The sequence below is a fragment of the Xyrauchen texanus genome, chromosome 7 (assembly GCF_025860055.1).
Source record: "Xyrauchen texanus isolate HMW12.3.18 chromosome 7, RBS_HiC_50CHRs, whole genome shotgun sequence".
Taxonomy (NCBI): domain Eukaryota; kingdom Metazoa; phylum Chordata; class Actinopteri; order Cypriniformes; family Catostomidae; genus Xyrauchen; species Xyrauchen texanus.
In genome coordinates this window covers 12,046,360-12,063,093 of record NC_068282.1, presented here as the reverse complement: position 1 = coordinate 12,063,093, position 16,734 = coordinate 12,046,360, and the positions used below count along the sequence as shown (strand labels likewise).

General features: G+C 39.0%; 1 protein-coding gene across 11 annotated transcripts in view; it reads right to left on the bottom strand.

Annotated features, from left to right (window-relative positions):
* LOC127646979 (forkhead box protein P1-B-like) overlaps positions 1 to 16,734 on the bottom strand; it is a 247,987-nt gene that overhangs the window by 37,703 nt on the left and 193,550 nt on the right. For 10 of the 11 annotated variants that reach the window (XM_052130998.1, XM_052131001.1, XM_052130997.1 and 7 more), the window contains 4 exons: positions 13,085 to 13,222; positions 11,944 to 12,036; positions 8,332 to 8,473; positions 278 to 470 (listed from right to left, as the gene is read on the bottom strand). In XM_052130998.1, the coding sequence (XP_051986958.1) occupies positions 278 to 470; positions 8,332 to 8,473; positions 11,944 to 12,036; positions 13,085 to 13,222 (566 nt within the window). The remainder of the gene's footprint in view (positions 1 to 277; positions 471 to 8,331; positions 8,474 to 11,943; positions 12,037 to 13,084; positions 13,223 to 16,734) is intronic. The other variant, XM_052131005.1, reaches the window with a different exon arrangement.

Here is a 16,734-nt window from a genome sequence, read left to right as displayed (position 1 = left end):
TAAAGAAGGTAGGAATATGTCATAACAGGTCTGAGAAGTCTCTTGAGCTACGGCTCAACTACTGTATATGGAACAACAATAAATATCCAAGGTGTAATAGAGTGGCATCATAATACCTTATAGATTGGTCCTTTTATTACAGGGCATTTTTAGTATATAAAAGTTAAAGTATATGTACTATATACAGTATATATTAGTAATAAATGTCCACAAATACGACCAACAAACAGCAAGCAGCTGCTTTTAGACTCTCAGGTTAACGCATGGGTGCTCTTACCTCTCTCTTTTCAGCGAATGGCTGACGTACTGGCCATTGGTAGATCCATGCTGGTTGAGGATTTTGGGGGGAACGGGGGAGGGGGAGGAAAGGTCCAGACCTCGGTGACCGTTATTGGACCCGCTGTTCTCCTCCTTCACATGGCAGTTTGTCACCTCTTTCCACAGCTGCTGGAGTTCGGCTGGAATCATGCCTGCCACAAACAAATTGGATAATTAAATCAATTAACAGCTAATCTGGTTCTACTCATGGAATAATTAAATAAAAAACAAGGGCTCAGTAAACAAAAGGGGGGCATTAATTATTCCACTACAGGCTGATATGTGCTGCTTGCCCTTTCTCGCGCTCTCTCTCTCTCTCTCTCTCTCTCTCTCTCCATGCTATGTGAAGTGTGTTTGTGTACAAAAATTCCCTGGCATTCACGCACATTTCATGCTTGAATTAAATAATTAACATACAGACAAGGCATGAAATCTGAATAATCACCATTATTTCTCTGACAAGGAAGTCAGCTCTCTCTCTCTCTCACACACACACACACACACACACACACACACACACACACACACACACACACACACACACACACAAAACAAGACCACATAAACATCCCTCTTTGAGAGAAAGTGAAAGAACGAGCAAGCCCCAAAAGTAATACTTCGGAAAGCATGCTAATGTGCAAAATGCTTAAAGTTTTGCACCGCCTCCAATTGACACAGATGACTTAAACCTCATTTAACAAGTCACGCTCACTGCGGCTCATATGTTCTTTAAAAAAAAAAAAATTAGAAGATGATAAGTGGGAAGAAAATTGCTTGAAGATAAGATGTTGTCTCTATTCTGTGACAGGTAGACAAACACTTTGATAAACACCCACAGAAACACAAAAACACAAAGCGTTTCGTGTTTTGTTGGCTGACTTTACAGCACAGCGCAAGAACACTGAGAATTAGTAAAAGGTAACAATGAAATTAGTCCACCTAGAGTGACTACCCCGGATCTTTTTTTTTTTTTTTTTTTAAATGATTTCGCTTTGTGGGGCCCCCTGGTGGTTTGGGGGCCCTAAGCGGCCGCTTATACCGCTTAAAGTTAGAAACAGCCCTGCTCAAGACAGCGCAGTTTCAGCACTGACTGCAAAAGTGGCCCGGCTGTTAAGTGAATTCCCTCCTGTGTTCTCGTGTCACACAGTAATAAAATTGGATTGCTGCATTATACAGAAGTCAACTAAGCTGTCTACACTGAAAACGGCTGCTGCGTTGTGCCTTCAGTTGACATAAGTTCTATTTTTTTACGTTCTGCAAAGCTACTTCAGTCAATGTATTTTCTCTGTGCACTTCGAATTAGAACATTTTCAAATTATGATTTGACTGCTGTGGATTTTATTTGCTATATACTGATAACTTCTGAACATTATATTGAAGCCAGCTTGGGATGTTTCTGGTCTCTGGCCTAATTGAAATATTTTTTGTTTGTGTATTAATATGTATAAACAAAACTTTCTATTCTAAAACAGCCCAGTGTATTTACATTAACCCATTTTACTGTTGCTGAATTCCAGTCTCAAATTTACAACTGATTGGTCAATAAGAGAAGAAATGCAGCTTGGACAAATCCATTGTAGTTCATTTAAAAAATGTTCTTCATATGTTCTGTGAAATTAAATATGAAGGGCCTTTGGGGTGGTGGTCAATCAATCGCTTAACATCACAATTATATCGATTTTCAAAATGAGCACAAGCAAACGGAGAGCAATTGATGGTCTTGGTTATCTTCATTCGTCTCCTTGTTTTCCCTTCCTCCCCCTCCTCACACTCTCATTCTCTCACTCCCCTTCAAAATAATTCTCTTCACAAATACAAGAAGTGGCCTCTTTCAAGCGCTCCCTCGTAATGCATTTGCGCGAGAATCGCTTAGTCCTAATTTATTCCTGTTGTGGCAAAATAACGGCGAGGTGGAGATCTCAATACGATCAGCAGAAAATATTTTTAATTTGATAAGCTACTAAAGATTTTAATTATGCCAGTAATGGAGAACAGTAAGCTAATGAGGCGGCTAAGACTCCAGAGAGACAGACAAAGAGACAGAGAGAGTGAGACTAAAAACTGTGAAATGAGTCTGGTAGAACTGCCATAAATTCACACAAGATCGTTTGCATATAAAAGAGCAAGCAGAAATTATTGCAGGACGAATCAATAACCTTCCCACGTGCCACGTGACATCTTCTGCTTCCTTGGGCATGTCGTGGGCTTTTTTGTTGTGTTTTAACGTCCTCCTGGAGTGGCATTCAAGCATTGTTATAAAAGTGAACCGCATTGAACCCTTCTAATGCTGACTACGCCATCTTAAGGCAACGGGAAGCGGCTCGCTTGTTTTTTGTCTTAGAGTTTGTCATTGTGAGGGAGGGTAAAGTTGTTTGTGTGGTTTCGAGATAGGTCACAGTGCTGGAGATTGTTTTGGGTTTGGACATCGAGGGGAACAATCATTTTCCCCCCACTTGGAGAACGATGACAGTGTGCAATGTATTTTTAGCCGATGTGCTTGACAGGGCGGCCCATTCTCCCTCAATTACCCACAAGTCCAGGTGACCCAGACACCACTGTTTACTGAAACGAATCCAAGCTGGAGGAAGGGGGGAGGCTGATAAGAGAGGTAACAGAGTGGGACGAAGCTGTCTTGTTGTGACACCCACCATAAAACGTCCTCTTTTTGTTCTGCAGGTCTATCTAGGTCTTTCTTTTCCTCATGCATTAATGTGATATCTATCCTCTTGCTACTTTTCCCCAGTAAAACCAACAAATATGTCACCAATAATCCTCTCTGTATCCCTTCACGTAACCTTTCTACCAATCGGACAAAGCTTACAACATTATGGTCATTTAGTAACAGGTGATGGATGTGACGTCTCATAACATGTAACATTAAACAAGTTCTTTGTCCTTAAATCTATCTTGTAAACTCCAGATCGCTTTATCGGCCCTGAAGTCATTTTTCAGTGCTACGCCTCCTCTCATTAAAAGACAAAGTTACACACTTGTGCTTTTAAAAAATGGATGTCATTGAGACGTTTGACTGATCGCCGGTGAAGCAACTCAATTTTTACCGCAGCAGGTAGCGGCGATGCCCAGATAGGGGCTCCGAACTCTCGCTTCAACCTTTTCCCGTCCTTGTACCCTGGTACCCTGGTGACCGTGTTCGAGCAAGCAGAAAGTTGATTTAAGGTTCACAACCACATTAGTTGAGGCCCATCAGTAGCCCGATAAAAAATGGCGCAGCGGAAACAAGTGACTGTGTCTTTTGCAACGAGACCACCACCGCGCCACTGGGGGCAAACTGACACTACTATTAGTTTATTGTTCTGTGAGGCAGAGCTCTTCTCTCCCTTCTGTTAAAGGGGTTATGATCACTGGGGCCCTTGATATGCAGCCCTTAGGCCTAAAATATGTTCCTCCCTAATGCTACAAAGGCTATTAAACAGTGCCGCACTGCCAGCTAATCAATCACTGCCAGCGAGGCTGGACGAGGTGCCGAAGTCTCCTGATGTGCCCTGCGTGCTGATCGCACTTCACGCCTGGTCACATTTGCTACTTTCATATTAGCAGCAAATTTGTCTTGTTGGTGTCCTGTGGCCCTTGACTGGACAACTTAACTAATGTGAGGCTGGGGATGAGAATGAACTCTAGTTAAGGGAGATCTAGGGGGACGCAGAGGATCACAATGTGTGTGTACGCGGGCACAGATTCTGATGAGAAGATTGTCTGATAGTCTGGAACATGAGGTAAACCCAAATATCTGACCACACTGAGGCCACTCATGACTAAATATGGCTGTCACTCCACTTCTAAGTGCTTAATCCCATTCTGTACACACTAAGTATGGTTATGTACAGTGAAACTGCATTATACAACCGAATAATAGTTACTTTCTACAACACTTCACAGAAAAGTTTGTTTTTCTGCTCAATAAATTGAAAATAATTCACTACTTTTGACAAAGTAATTAGATTACAGTAGCAGCACTTCTACAGTCATTACTTTGAAATTAACAATTACTTTGGTAAAAATAGCTAATGCCAAAGGTTAAACCGTTGAAATCCAGGTTTTTTGTTAACAGTTGCAAGATGCCAAAATGTTGCCATGTTTATCATTATGGCAATTATTGTGGGTTCGATAGTGATTCCCTCCATAATAAAAAAAATTAACTCCGAAAAATTTGCTGAGTATATTTCTAAAGACATAAATGTTTATTTTGCCAAATAATCTTCTTTCTCTACCTTTATTAAATATTCATCCATTCTCTTCACTTTCTCTCTATATTACACATTCTGCTTAAGTCAATTTCTTTATCTCTCTCTGGGCCCCATTTTGCGATATTTATCTTCTCCAGCACATTGCTATAATTCATAGCACATTTCGGTTGACACTGTCCAAAAATTATCCACCCGTTAGAGTGACCCAGCCTAATTTTTTTTTTTAAAACATTGAAATACGACAGACTAAAACACATTGTTTGATTGAAGTCTCATATGTCTCCATTATGCCAGAGAACTTGCATGCGTACGCGTAAAAAAAATTTAAATAGTGAAGAAAATTACTGGATGTGCCGTATGTCAAATGTGACGCGGTAAAAAGGACTAATAAATAAGCCAATTGAAGCCTGTGTTGCTGGCCGAGCATTCTTCCTTAGTAGCTTGCCCAAGTGCATGATTACACACACACACGGAGGTAACATAAGTTATCATGCCACTGTTAACTACTTCGCTAACTACTGAATATCGTAGATTACATCTTGTGAATGGAAAACTGGGCTGCTGAAGCATGAAAGAATGTAGTGGAGTGTGAAAGAAAAAAGGTCATCAATATCTTTTAACAGTGAAGCAGAAAATGTGGAGGACACTCTCACACACACACACACACACACACACACACACACACACACACACACACACACACACACACACACACACACACACACACACTCTGATAAGTGTTTTAACTGCTGTCTTACACTTAATGACCAATAAGAGTCAATGAATCCACTACAGAATGTTAGAGTTAATCAACCAGGTTTTTCCACTATTTTAGACTAATGCTAAAACTAGACTAACCAGTTCTAAGCTAGGACATTAGCTACCCTTGACTAAAAACGATCCATGAACAACATCCTGTGTTCCATGTTTACTTCTGTTACATTACATTTTACAACGACTTTGAACGTGGCTCATCAAATCAGAATTTAGAGTTGGAACTATCAGTTTTATAAATGATATTACATGTTTTTCATAAATGTCCTTTGATTGGTCTTACGATGCTCCCTGAGTAACAACTGCTCTGTTGTTCAGTCGCTTAGAAGAAAGAAAAATGGTACTTTACAGACCTCTCAAAGATGGCCACCTATCTGTGGTTTTGCATTGCCTCTTCCAGCCCAGGGCAACGTGAGTATTCGGAGTGGCTCAGCTTTCTGACTATGCCTTGATCAAACAATAACAAGACTGAACAAACACAGTTTGTATTTGCAAGCACCCCCTCCCAACCCTTTATATGTTCTTATCTTGTTATGTGCTTGTTTGTTTTAGCTGACAAGAGTAAAGTCGGCTTTCGGAAAAAAGAAAACTAAACACAAACCAAAAATGATATGAATGCCAGTCTTTGTCATTCTGTTGCTGCTCCTTAAGTAAATATGACAGGAAAATAATGCAATACACCTCCTGGAAAAACACCTTTTGACTAACTGACTGATTGCAAAGTGATTAATCTTTGACTAGTCTAGTGGGTTGAGGTTAGAAAACAATGGCTAGTATGTTTAAGGGTTGACAGTGAGCCAGCATAAGATAATAGAGATAACAGATATATAAAGGTGATGCGATGGAAGAGTGGAAATGTAGGAGGATATACTGTAGGTTGCAGTGGTGAAAAGTGAGTGTCATATTTGTCATGGTCTTGTTTTAAAAGAGAAACATGCAATTGACAATATAGAGCAAAGAGAGTGTAAAGGAATATTCCAACTGAACATACATTTTCAGCAAAATGTTCATGTAATCACGAAACGGTATTCGCAATCCATTACTTCCATAGTGTGATGTATATCTGAGTGAAACTGGATGTGTAAATTGAAAAAAAAAAAGAAAAAAGCAGAGCAGGACTTGATTTTATCCATCAGGATTTGATTGTATTGTGAAAAGCAGTGTCTGAATGACAAGTGTTCGGAGGGGAGTGGTTGAAAAATAACAGGAATTGGTGACATGGGTCGAAAAGTAATGACATTTTAGAGGCAGATTATGAAGATAACAAAGACTAGAGGTGGGTAAAAATATAGATATTCTGATGCATCGCGATCTACGATTGAATGATCTTGATATCGATTCTTAAATCCCAAGATCAATCTTATACTATATGTGGCAACCCTCTATATTGCAAGTAAACCACTCTTACTTGGCAGTCAGCTGTTGATAAAAAAAACAAAAACAAAACAAAAAAAAAAAAGTAATTCTAATCACACATGGATGCAGTTAAGTAATTACGCAAGTCTTCTATTGTTTGGATGCGCTTACTGGCTGATGCTGCTGATCTTAAAGAGACAGTACCGATTAAGCACGTGTTCAACATATCATTGTAAATGGTACAATTTCTGAACAATACAAATTTAACATATACATATACATGTATATATATATACATGTATATATATATATATATATATATATATATATATATATATATATATATATATATAATTTCAATTCATTAATTGATGGAATAGACTGAATTTGAAGCTAAAATGAGACAAATTCAATGTAAAAATTTATGATAAAATATAATCTTTAACATTAATATTTTTGATTTGTAACCAGAAGGGTTGCCTAGAAGGTTCCTTTATAATTAAGAGCATTAGCTGAGAGAGAATTTCTTTTATATGTCAGCAAAATTAAGATTGTAACAGAAACGTACACATATGAATTGATATAGAATAGAGTTCGGAATTATGCAAGTATATTAAGAAAGTAAATAGGGTCACAAAACAAAACATTGTGTTTTCACTAGGGCTGTCAAACGATTAAAATATTTAATCGCGATTAATCGCATAGTTTTTGGTAGATAATCGTGATTAATCGCAATATCTTTATAAACATGAGTGGACAAAATAAATAAAAAATTGCGCTCACACTTTTACTTGGCGCTCAAACCGCACCTCACAACTTTTGCCTCGCGCACTCACGGCGACTTGCACATTTCGTAGTTTGCCGCAAGGCCGTCTTGCAGCTGCAATCATTTTACAAAGTTAAAAGCTCTATCTTTGCAAGTTCTACTGCTGTGCTACATTGATAAAATGCTTGCCACAAGAATCAGCTTAATTTTCCCGACGGTCAATGTGACATTAGCAGTGTTTGACCAAATTGAATCGCTTCTCATAAACAACGGTTTATTGAAAGGGACACATTATGCGTTAACGGCGCTAAAAAAAATTAGTGCCGTCAAACGAATCTTGCGTTAACGAGTTATTAACACGTTAACTTCGACAGAACTAGTTTTCACAAAGCTTACGTAAAAAAAAGTCCTCATAAACCAAAACCATTCTGCCTTGTTTGTTCAGAACCACTATTACAGACATGTTGGTTTTTAATATTTTTGTCTCAGAGTTCAAAGAAGAAAAAAAAAGTGTAAGTGTAGAGAAAAGTAGTTATAATTCTCATATTTCGAAAAAAACTAACAAAAAAACCTGTGTCTTGTCTTTTGTGTACAGAATCACTATTCTACATATAATTTATGTAATATACAACCACAAGCTGTTGATTTGTTCAGCCTCCAAGTTCAAAGAACTTCTGAGTTTAAAAACAACGGCAAATTAAGCGACAAGAAAATTCACTACGATTTTTGCAAAATCACTACGAAAATGTGTCGACGCAGGGATATTTTCTCTTTTTTAAATACACTGAATCATACATTGGTGCATAAAATCACTTCACTTTTCTGTGTTGCTCCTGGTATGAACAGGAACATGAAGTGTTGAGAAGTGTAAAGCTCATTGCACTGAAGGCTGGCGTTAGTATGAGTACTCACCCTGAGTGAGGGAGTGGAGAGGCAGAGTCTGGCTGGGCTGGATGGACAACAGCCCTTGTCTTTGCAGACTCAGAAGATGTTGTTGCTGTAACTGCTGAACCTGGAGGAGCTGCTGCTGGAATGCCAACTGCTGCACAGACACCTGCGAGAGAGAGAGAGAGAGAGAGAGAGAGAGAGAGAGAGAGAGAGAGAGAGAGTCAGGGAGATGAAAGGTCTACACATCATCCTCACACTCACAAACAATTGACAAACAATTATGTCAACACATGCACAAACATACTTATTCATATTGATAAAAACACACACACAACAGGTACATTTCCACATTGCTGTCCCCTCTTAATTAACGGGGAGTCAGGGAGGCTCGTGACAAATAATTAAACGTTGTTAATCATTTACAATAAGAGGCACAGGATTATAATTATGGCCATTCATAACTACACAAACAAGGACTGAGAGGAAGTCCTTAATATACAGCAGCATTTAAGTGCAAAGCCTAGGGAACCAATCACTGGTCTCCTTTGGGTAAATTAGAGCGGTGATGTAACTGAGCAACCATCCAATATGACGAGAGCTGAACATGGCTGTGCTGATACAATCATGATACAAGATATTGTAATTTTTTCTCTCTCTTTGCATCATTACTTATATTGGTATTTTGTTTATTTTTTGTGTGTGTATTCATATAATCTCCAACAGTTAAATAAAAAAATAAAAAAAAATAAAAATATATATATATATATATAAAAAATGAAACTCTGAAGCCGGCCCCCTTCATATTGAGAGTGAAAATTAGCTATATGCCAAAGCAACTTCTTATTGTAAATAATTATATAAATTTCACTTAAATGTTAAAAAACAAAACAATGCACCAAAGCAAAGCTTTAGTATTATTATTGTTTATTTTGCCACAAAAAAGTGAGAGTAAAAGATTAAGTAAATAAGGGGTATGCTTTTGGCTTAAACATGAAAACTTAATTTCCAATTTTGTCTGGAAACATTTCAAAAAGGCAAAATTCTTGGTAGTTGTCAACCCCCATCCACTGAGTTGAGTGTATGCCACTGGACAAGACCTAAGTGGATGAGTTTTATCTTTAGGAGATGAATGGTAATATGCCTCTTGATGGAGAGAATAGAAGAGTGTATAGAAAAAGGAGGGTGGAGGAATGTTTAGGGGAGGTTGGTGTAAGAACTAGGGGAGTTTTGGGAGGAAGAAGGGGGAGAGGTAGATTGTAAAAGGGAAAGGGAAATATAGAAGAGAGAGAGAGAGTGTGTTGAAAGACAGAAGGAGAGGGAGGGACGGCGAACAAATTGCTGCGTAGTCAGAGCGATAAATGAGAGGAAATTATCTAATATCCCCGATCTTCCCTCAGTCAAAACAAATGTGCGATGTTATGGAGATCCCGTTGACCCTTCTCAACACCAACATTGTTGTTTATGATCCCTTCAATGCACAATGACAGCTCCGTGATAACAGCTAAACGTCCGCCATAATCACTGGAAGGTTACTCTGAAGGTTTCTGATGGGTCTGCGGTCGAAATCTGCATTGACAGGGTTGGTATGCAATGTGTGCATGTTTGTGCATTAAAGCACAAGTGTGGCTTTGCCAAGCTGTGTACCGCACCCTCTTCCCAAACACAGGATGCTTGACTTTGTGTTTACTTCTCCAAACAGAGGGCGTACAAAAAAGGTCCCGCAGCACAACCGTGGACAGGTCAACCTTTAGACCCACAACAGAGCTGAAACAGCCTGATAAAGTGTTCCCTCTCTATTTCCTCTTTCTCTTTCATGGTCCACCCATCCTCATCTGCTCGTCAAAGGCCTGTTCCTTTATCTGAAAGACGCCCTTTCTCTTTTTCACCCTGCACTCCCCTACAACCCATGTCCCCCTCTACATCCTGAACACGAGGCTTCGTTCGTACAAGTGCTTCAATGCAATATCAATAATCAAATCTGTAGTGCACAGGTTTGAATCCGGCATGAAATACGTCCTCATTCCATTCAATTTGTCTTTCCAAAAACTCTTCTGGCAATTAAAGGGAAAACGGCCATAAAATTTGTCTGTAAATTCTGAAATTTCTCTATATATGACTTGTTTTTCATTGTGTGAACAATTCATCTGCATTCATATAGTCAAATTAGGCAAATCCCTATTAATGTCCTGCTAAAAAAGGGGGGAGTGGACTAAATGAAACAGCATTCACAGTGCAATTTAACAAAATAATGTGACTTTTATTTTTAAGAGTGAAAGAGAGCATTAAAGCATTAAAACTTGATTGTATCAATAAGGATTTGATTAGATTGTGAAAAAATGGTACATTATTATATTTTTTATTATTTTAACTGGCTACATCAGCAAAACGGTTGTTTCAGAAGTCGAAAAAAGAAAGCAGCATGCAAGAGAGCGAAAAGTAGTGATAATTCATATTTCATAATATCACAAAAAAAAGTAGTTGACAGGAGACACATTTTCTCTATTTCACGTGAACACTTACTGATTTGAAGCAAAACAAATCACTTAGCTTTGCAGCGTTACCCTTGTTATGAACAGGAAAATAATGGAGCAAGAAGTATAAAGCTCATAGAACTGAAAGTTATTCCATTTTGATCAAATTGATTACAACAAAAACATAGTTTTTTAAAAAAAACATTCACTGATGATTCATGCCCAACAAAAGACATTTATTAAGTAAGTAAATAGGGTCGAGATTAATTTAACATTATCTATACTTGATAGATAAATAAAACCTCCACAATCTGAACATCATTTTCATCCATATGCTCTGTCACCCTGACTGAGGTCGCTGGAGCTCTTCCTCGAGTTAACCTAACGCTGGCCTGACGCAGCCAACGGGAGGTTAACCCAGAGTGGCACGCGAGAGACGCGAGAACAGAGCAGATGACAACATGATGCAGACTGACGCTGGCAGGCCCCCTTTAATGCCTCGCCTCCAATCTGAAGTTGAAAATCTTTGAAAACCTACAAAATTTTGTTGTCTTTTAAATAAAAGAGGCACAAAGCAGCAGCGGGGGGTTATTGTCTGACCCCCGTGGGGGGAGTCGCTGCAACAATTCGTATTCCATCTTTTGATGGCTGCGCGAGAAAGCCAAAGGAGGGGGAGAGGGAGTGAGCACGAGAAAAATACGGGCAGACAGAGGAGAGCCTCTTGAGGGCTGCATCAAATTCCTGTGATCATCCATAATACTCTTTAAAACTGTCTTTCTTCCCTCGTTCATCACGTTCTATTCAGCTGATCAATTGTTTTTTCCTTTGACGGTGCCACCCTCCCTCATTCACCCCCTCCGTTCTCCATTTCCCTTCCCCCTTAGATACCCTAGAACAACTGTGTTGCCGTTAGATAGATGCCATGTAGACAAACAAGAGCAGGTAACAACTCTTTAATGGGGTAACCCATTGTCAAAACTCAAAATGTGACACAAAGGGGTTGGAATGATTTTGCTTTTGTATTAGTGCTGATGGGAAACAGCAGCTTGATGCACTGGGGGCAGGTAATGAATACCAGGCCTCTGTGTGTGTGTGTGTGTGTGTGTGTGTGTGTGTGTGTGTGTGTGTGTGTGTGTGTGTGTGTAAAGTGATGTAGTCAGCATACCTCTTTACTCTGCTGCTTGGTGCCATGCTGCTGTTGGATGAGCTGAAGGTGGAGTTGTTCTTGCTGTTTCTTATAGAACTCCTGGAGCTGCTGCTGCAAAGTCACACAGAGTCATATATTAAACTTGATATATTCCATACTTTGGCTGTATTTTACTCCGTTAGGATTGGCTAAATATTTACATATAAAATAACAGTAAAAACATCCCTGGCAAGTTGCTGAATACTGAATAGGCATTGAAATATTAACATAGGCAGTCACATAAAGCTCATTGTTGTGACGTAAATAATATACAATTCATTTTTGCAACTGTTCCAGACTATTCTGATATTTGGTACGGTAGCAAGACATATAGTTTTGTCCCTCGGATTGATGCATCTGCTTTAATGCCATTTGTTTGTAAGTCACATAGAATAAAATCTTCTGGTTAATAAATCACTCAATGCTATCTTAATGTTCTCGGTGGACTGGGGACAGAGCATTGCATTGTGAATGTTCAAGTGTTACACAGTATGTGAATAGTAGATCAAAAGAGTTTTAAATCCTGCTCTCCATGATATTCAACTTTCACATTTGACACAGTCAACTTTCACAACTAGAAACAATCAGGAAAAATGTACAGTCGCAGATTTAGTGTGAAGGCGTATATGATGCATAATCCGAATATGTGGAATTCTTACGTTTGAGTCATGTGTCATAGATGTAATGATTGTTTGACAAACAAATCCTAGTTGTTTGTCATATCTATTGAGTAACAGTTGAAAGCGTACTGTACAGTATGTTCTTTAGAATGAGAGAACGGAAGTACCTGATATAATCTTAGGACATCTTTTTGTTAATTACATATTTCTAATATAACAAATTAGGGGGAGCCAAATGTTGTTCGCTGTTCTTTTCTGCATATCGCGGGTGTTTTGTGGTCCGTTCTGCATAACGCGGCCGCTCATTGTTGCTTATTGCGGACCATTTGGCACGTTTTGCAGCCAAATCACCGGCCCGCTCTGTTCTCCCGATGGCCATTCCACTCCTGATCGGCCCAAAAGTGCGTCGGCCCACCGGGAAAATGCCCGGTATGCCAGATTACAAGTCCAGCCCTGAAGGAAGGTATATACTGTCTGAAATAGAGAATGAGACGGATTACCTGCTGCAACATCAGTGCTTGTTGTTGCTGCAGTAAGAGTTGGAGCTGCTGGGGGCTCAAAACTTGGTGTTGGAGGATTTGCTGCATTTGCTGAGGAGTTATGACCTGTGGCGTCATCATAGCATCAGAAACTGGCACCTGCACACACATAGCAAAAAGAAGAATGTAAATGATAATTACGCAATACCATGCACTTCCTAGATATGAGAGGAAACATGTTAGGGGGCGTTCACACAGGACATGTTCTTTTTTTTTCCTCCCAATTTGGAATGCCCAATTCCCACTACTTAGTAGGTCTTCGTGGTGGCGCTGTTATTCACCTCAATCCAGGTGGCGGAGTCTCCAAGATCCACGCACAACTCACCACACGCCCCATTGAGAGCGAGAACCACTGATCGTGACCACGAGGAGGCTACCCCACGTGACGCTACGCTCCCCAGCAACCGGGCCAATTTGGTTGCTTAGGAGACCTGGCTGGAGTCGCTCAGCATGCCCTGGATTCGATCTGACGACTCCAGGAATGGTAGTCAGCATCAATACTCGCTGAGCTACCCAGGCCCCCACACAGGACATGTTCTTGAGTTAAAAAACAGTGCAGTGAAATGGAATAGAATGCAAGGGTCTCTAGGCTCATTTGTTTCAGTTAAACCCTTTAACTTGACAGGCCAGGGTGTCTTAAAAATGTGACACTCATAACACAAGATGCTGAAAAACCAGTGAGATGTGTCTCATGACATATGACTGTCATCATATTTACAAAGAAAACCACTTAAAAAAAACAGTACAAGAATGTGTTCTGTGTGAACAGCCCCTTAGAATGCACTTCCCATCACATGCCTCTAGATCACTAGATTCTGATCTGTTTAGCAAAAATCACCTGTGGATGTTTCAGAACCAGTGATACAAGAAGCCAAACTGCTCTGGTTGATAGGAAACTGACAGATACAAAGAGAAAGCATGCAAAAACACTCACACAACCACAGACTGTCCATGCCCATCATCAAATGGCCCACTCCACTGACAAGGCCACTGCCCATTATTCTAGAGTGCTGTCCATGTTTTTCTTGTGACAGTGTGAATATGTTTTGTAGTTTCATTTTTTTCATGATTGTTTTCCCCCCTCTTCATCAACGTAGAGCGTCTTGTCTGTGCAATACTTCAGTAAAATGGGTCACAACTCTCACAGTGTAGTTAGTGCTTTATTTGTGTACATAAACTTATAGTTGAAAATCAATTAACGGGAATTGTTATTGCAGTGGGCAGGACGTGTCACTCTTCTTTGTTAATTCATAAACCACAATTTCTAAGTGTTCCTCTCTAAACAAATATATCAAAAACAACATATTAAAGGGCATGAAAACATGCTCAAACGGATGAAAGGGTATGCGGTATTTAAGGAAAATTATGTGTGATGACATTGAAAGGGTCCTCACACACTGACGGGGTCTTTAATTGGAGGAGAGACTCTCTGAATACAGTACATGTGAGTGGGTGAGTGTGTGTGTACTGCCGGTCTTTCTCTACGATAAGCCATGTCATTAAAACCTCTCCTTTTTGACATTGGGTGACAAACCACGTCTGTGCTGAACTTGATAGCTGTATGCATTTGCAACTGTTAACATATCCCCAGTGTGTTTTAGTCAGAGTGTAGTGAGATGTCTCACATCTGCTCCTGATTGGCCAGACATTGGGACAACAGTCTCCCTTCACCAAGGTTACCCCAATTGCGTCTCTCAGTCAGAACCCCTGACACTCGTTTGAATTTGTCACGTCTTGATGCGTGTAATTGAGGCTGGAGGCCGTTCCCTATATGGGGCGGGGTTGCCCTCCACATTGACTCCGCCTGATTCAGCCTACTCTAAATCAAACAACCAAAAATCTTTAATGAACGCCATATATATTTTTCACCTAATGCCACAAAGGACAGATCTATCAAACTATGAGTTTGTGTACATTAACTACAGTATACATTTAACAACAAACAAGGCCTTTAAGTGTTTTTGGTGCCCCAAACAAACCTGAAACCCTTAAGCACGCTCATTACCACGCACCCCAACACACGGGTCTTAATATGTGGTCCATTTTTCACATGGTTTAACGTGCCATTTGCATACTCTGCACCCCTTGATTTCTTCATTTCACAGTCATTATGCACTCATGTCTTTATTTCTCAGCGCCACTAATTTAGATTTTTAACTATTCTGAAGGTCAGAGATGAAGGCGGGTGGGTGGGAGACAATACGCGCTAAAACACACACAGTGAACACAGAACACATCTGTTTCCGCCAATACTCGGCAATGAAACATATTGGCAGATTTGGACATCCTCTGGACGTATTTATAAATTCACATTTTTTTAAACGTTTAAAAGAGCATTCATATATATGAATTATTTTATTGTTAAAATTTTCAGTTTGAAGAAATTATATTATTTATAAAACAAATTCCGAACGGATTGCCTTACTCCATTTTTTACGCCATAAACACAAATTCCTATTTTTCGTAAACATTTTGTAAAAGTTTGAAAATGCATTCATATTTATGAATTCATACTTTTCATTACAATTTTCAGTGGAGTTAAAAAAACAAAAAAGCAATAAAGCAAATTTCGAAAAAATAAAATAGAAATAAAAATAAAGCCGTAAAAAACGTTTAATTGCATATTTGACTCATTTGTACAAACAAATTCCCATTTTCATAAAATGTTAATAAACGTTTGAAAGAGAAACCGAAATCAATACATTTCAAACATTATCTGGACGTTATTTACAAATGAATATTTTTTGCAAACATTTCACTAGTTTGAATAAACATTTATATTTATGAATTCACAGTTTTTCATTACAATGTTCTGTAACGTTGGTAAATAAAGATTAGTTTTTTTTTAGCTAATTTCAAACAAATGTATGCAATAAAATGTATTCACTTATTTGAATGTCATTTGTATTTACAAATAAAACTAAATAAATAATATTCAGAACAGTACCAAAACAAAATTTAAAATGTGAATTTCGAAACATGTTCTTAATTTCAATTACCAAACAAGACATAAACGCAAGCGTTCAAGCTTGAGTGTTTGGACATAATTTGTTTTCATGAATATGTTCTTTCTGACACATTTCCGTTAAATATTTGAAAACGAAACATCTTTGGTTTAAACAAAAAATGTAACAAATTTTCTTAACCTGTCTAATTACCAAATAAAGACTTTTAAAATTGAAACATAAACAGCTAAACATTTACAACCCTCTCAACATCCAGGCCATGACAAAACAATGCCAGCCTGTCCCAATTAAACCCTTTATATCCACACCTTACAGACACACACTGACACCAGCATTACACCCTCCTCTCTCCCGTGAACATGTGTGTATCCACTTCTACAAACCCTCAGCTCTAGCGGAAAGGCTATTAAAGCTCACATTTTACTGCCCATTACCACTGAGGTCATTAGTGGAGAGAGGGATGGGCCTTCTCTTAACCTATTGATCATTGTAACTACTAGCATTTAATCCGCTGCTGAATGAGCTGGAATCTCTTTAAGACAGGCCGCCACAGAGGAGAAGCACTTCAGCTGAAAAATATCATCCTGGCCACTAATATCAGCAGCACTTAAGAGTGAGGGATACCGCTGCTTAAAGCTGTTCCCT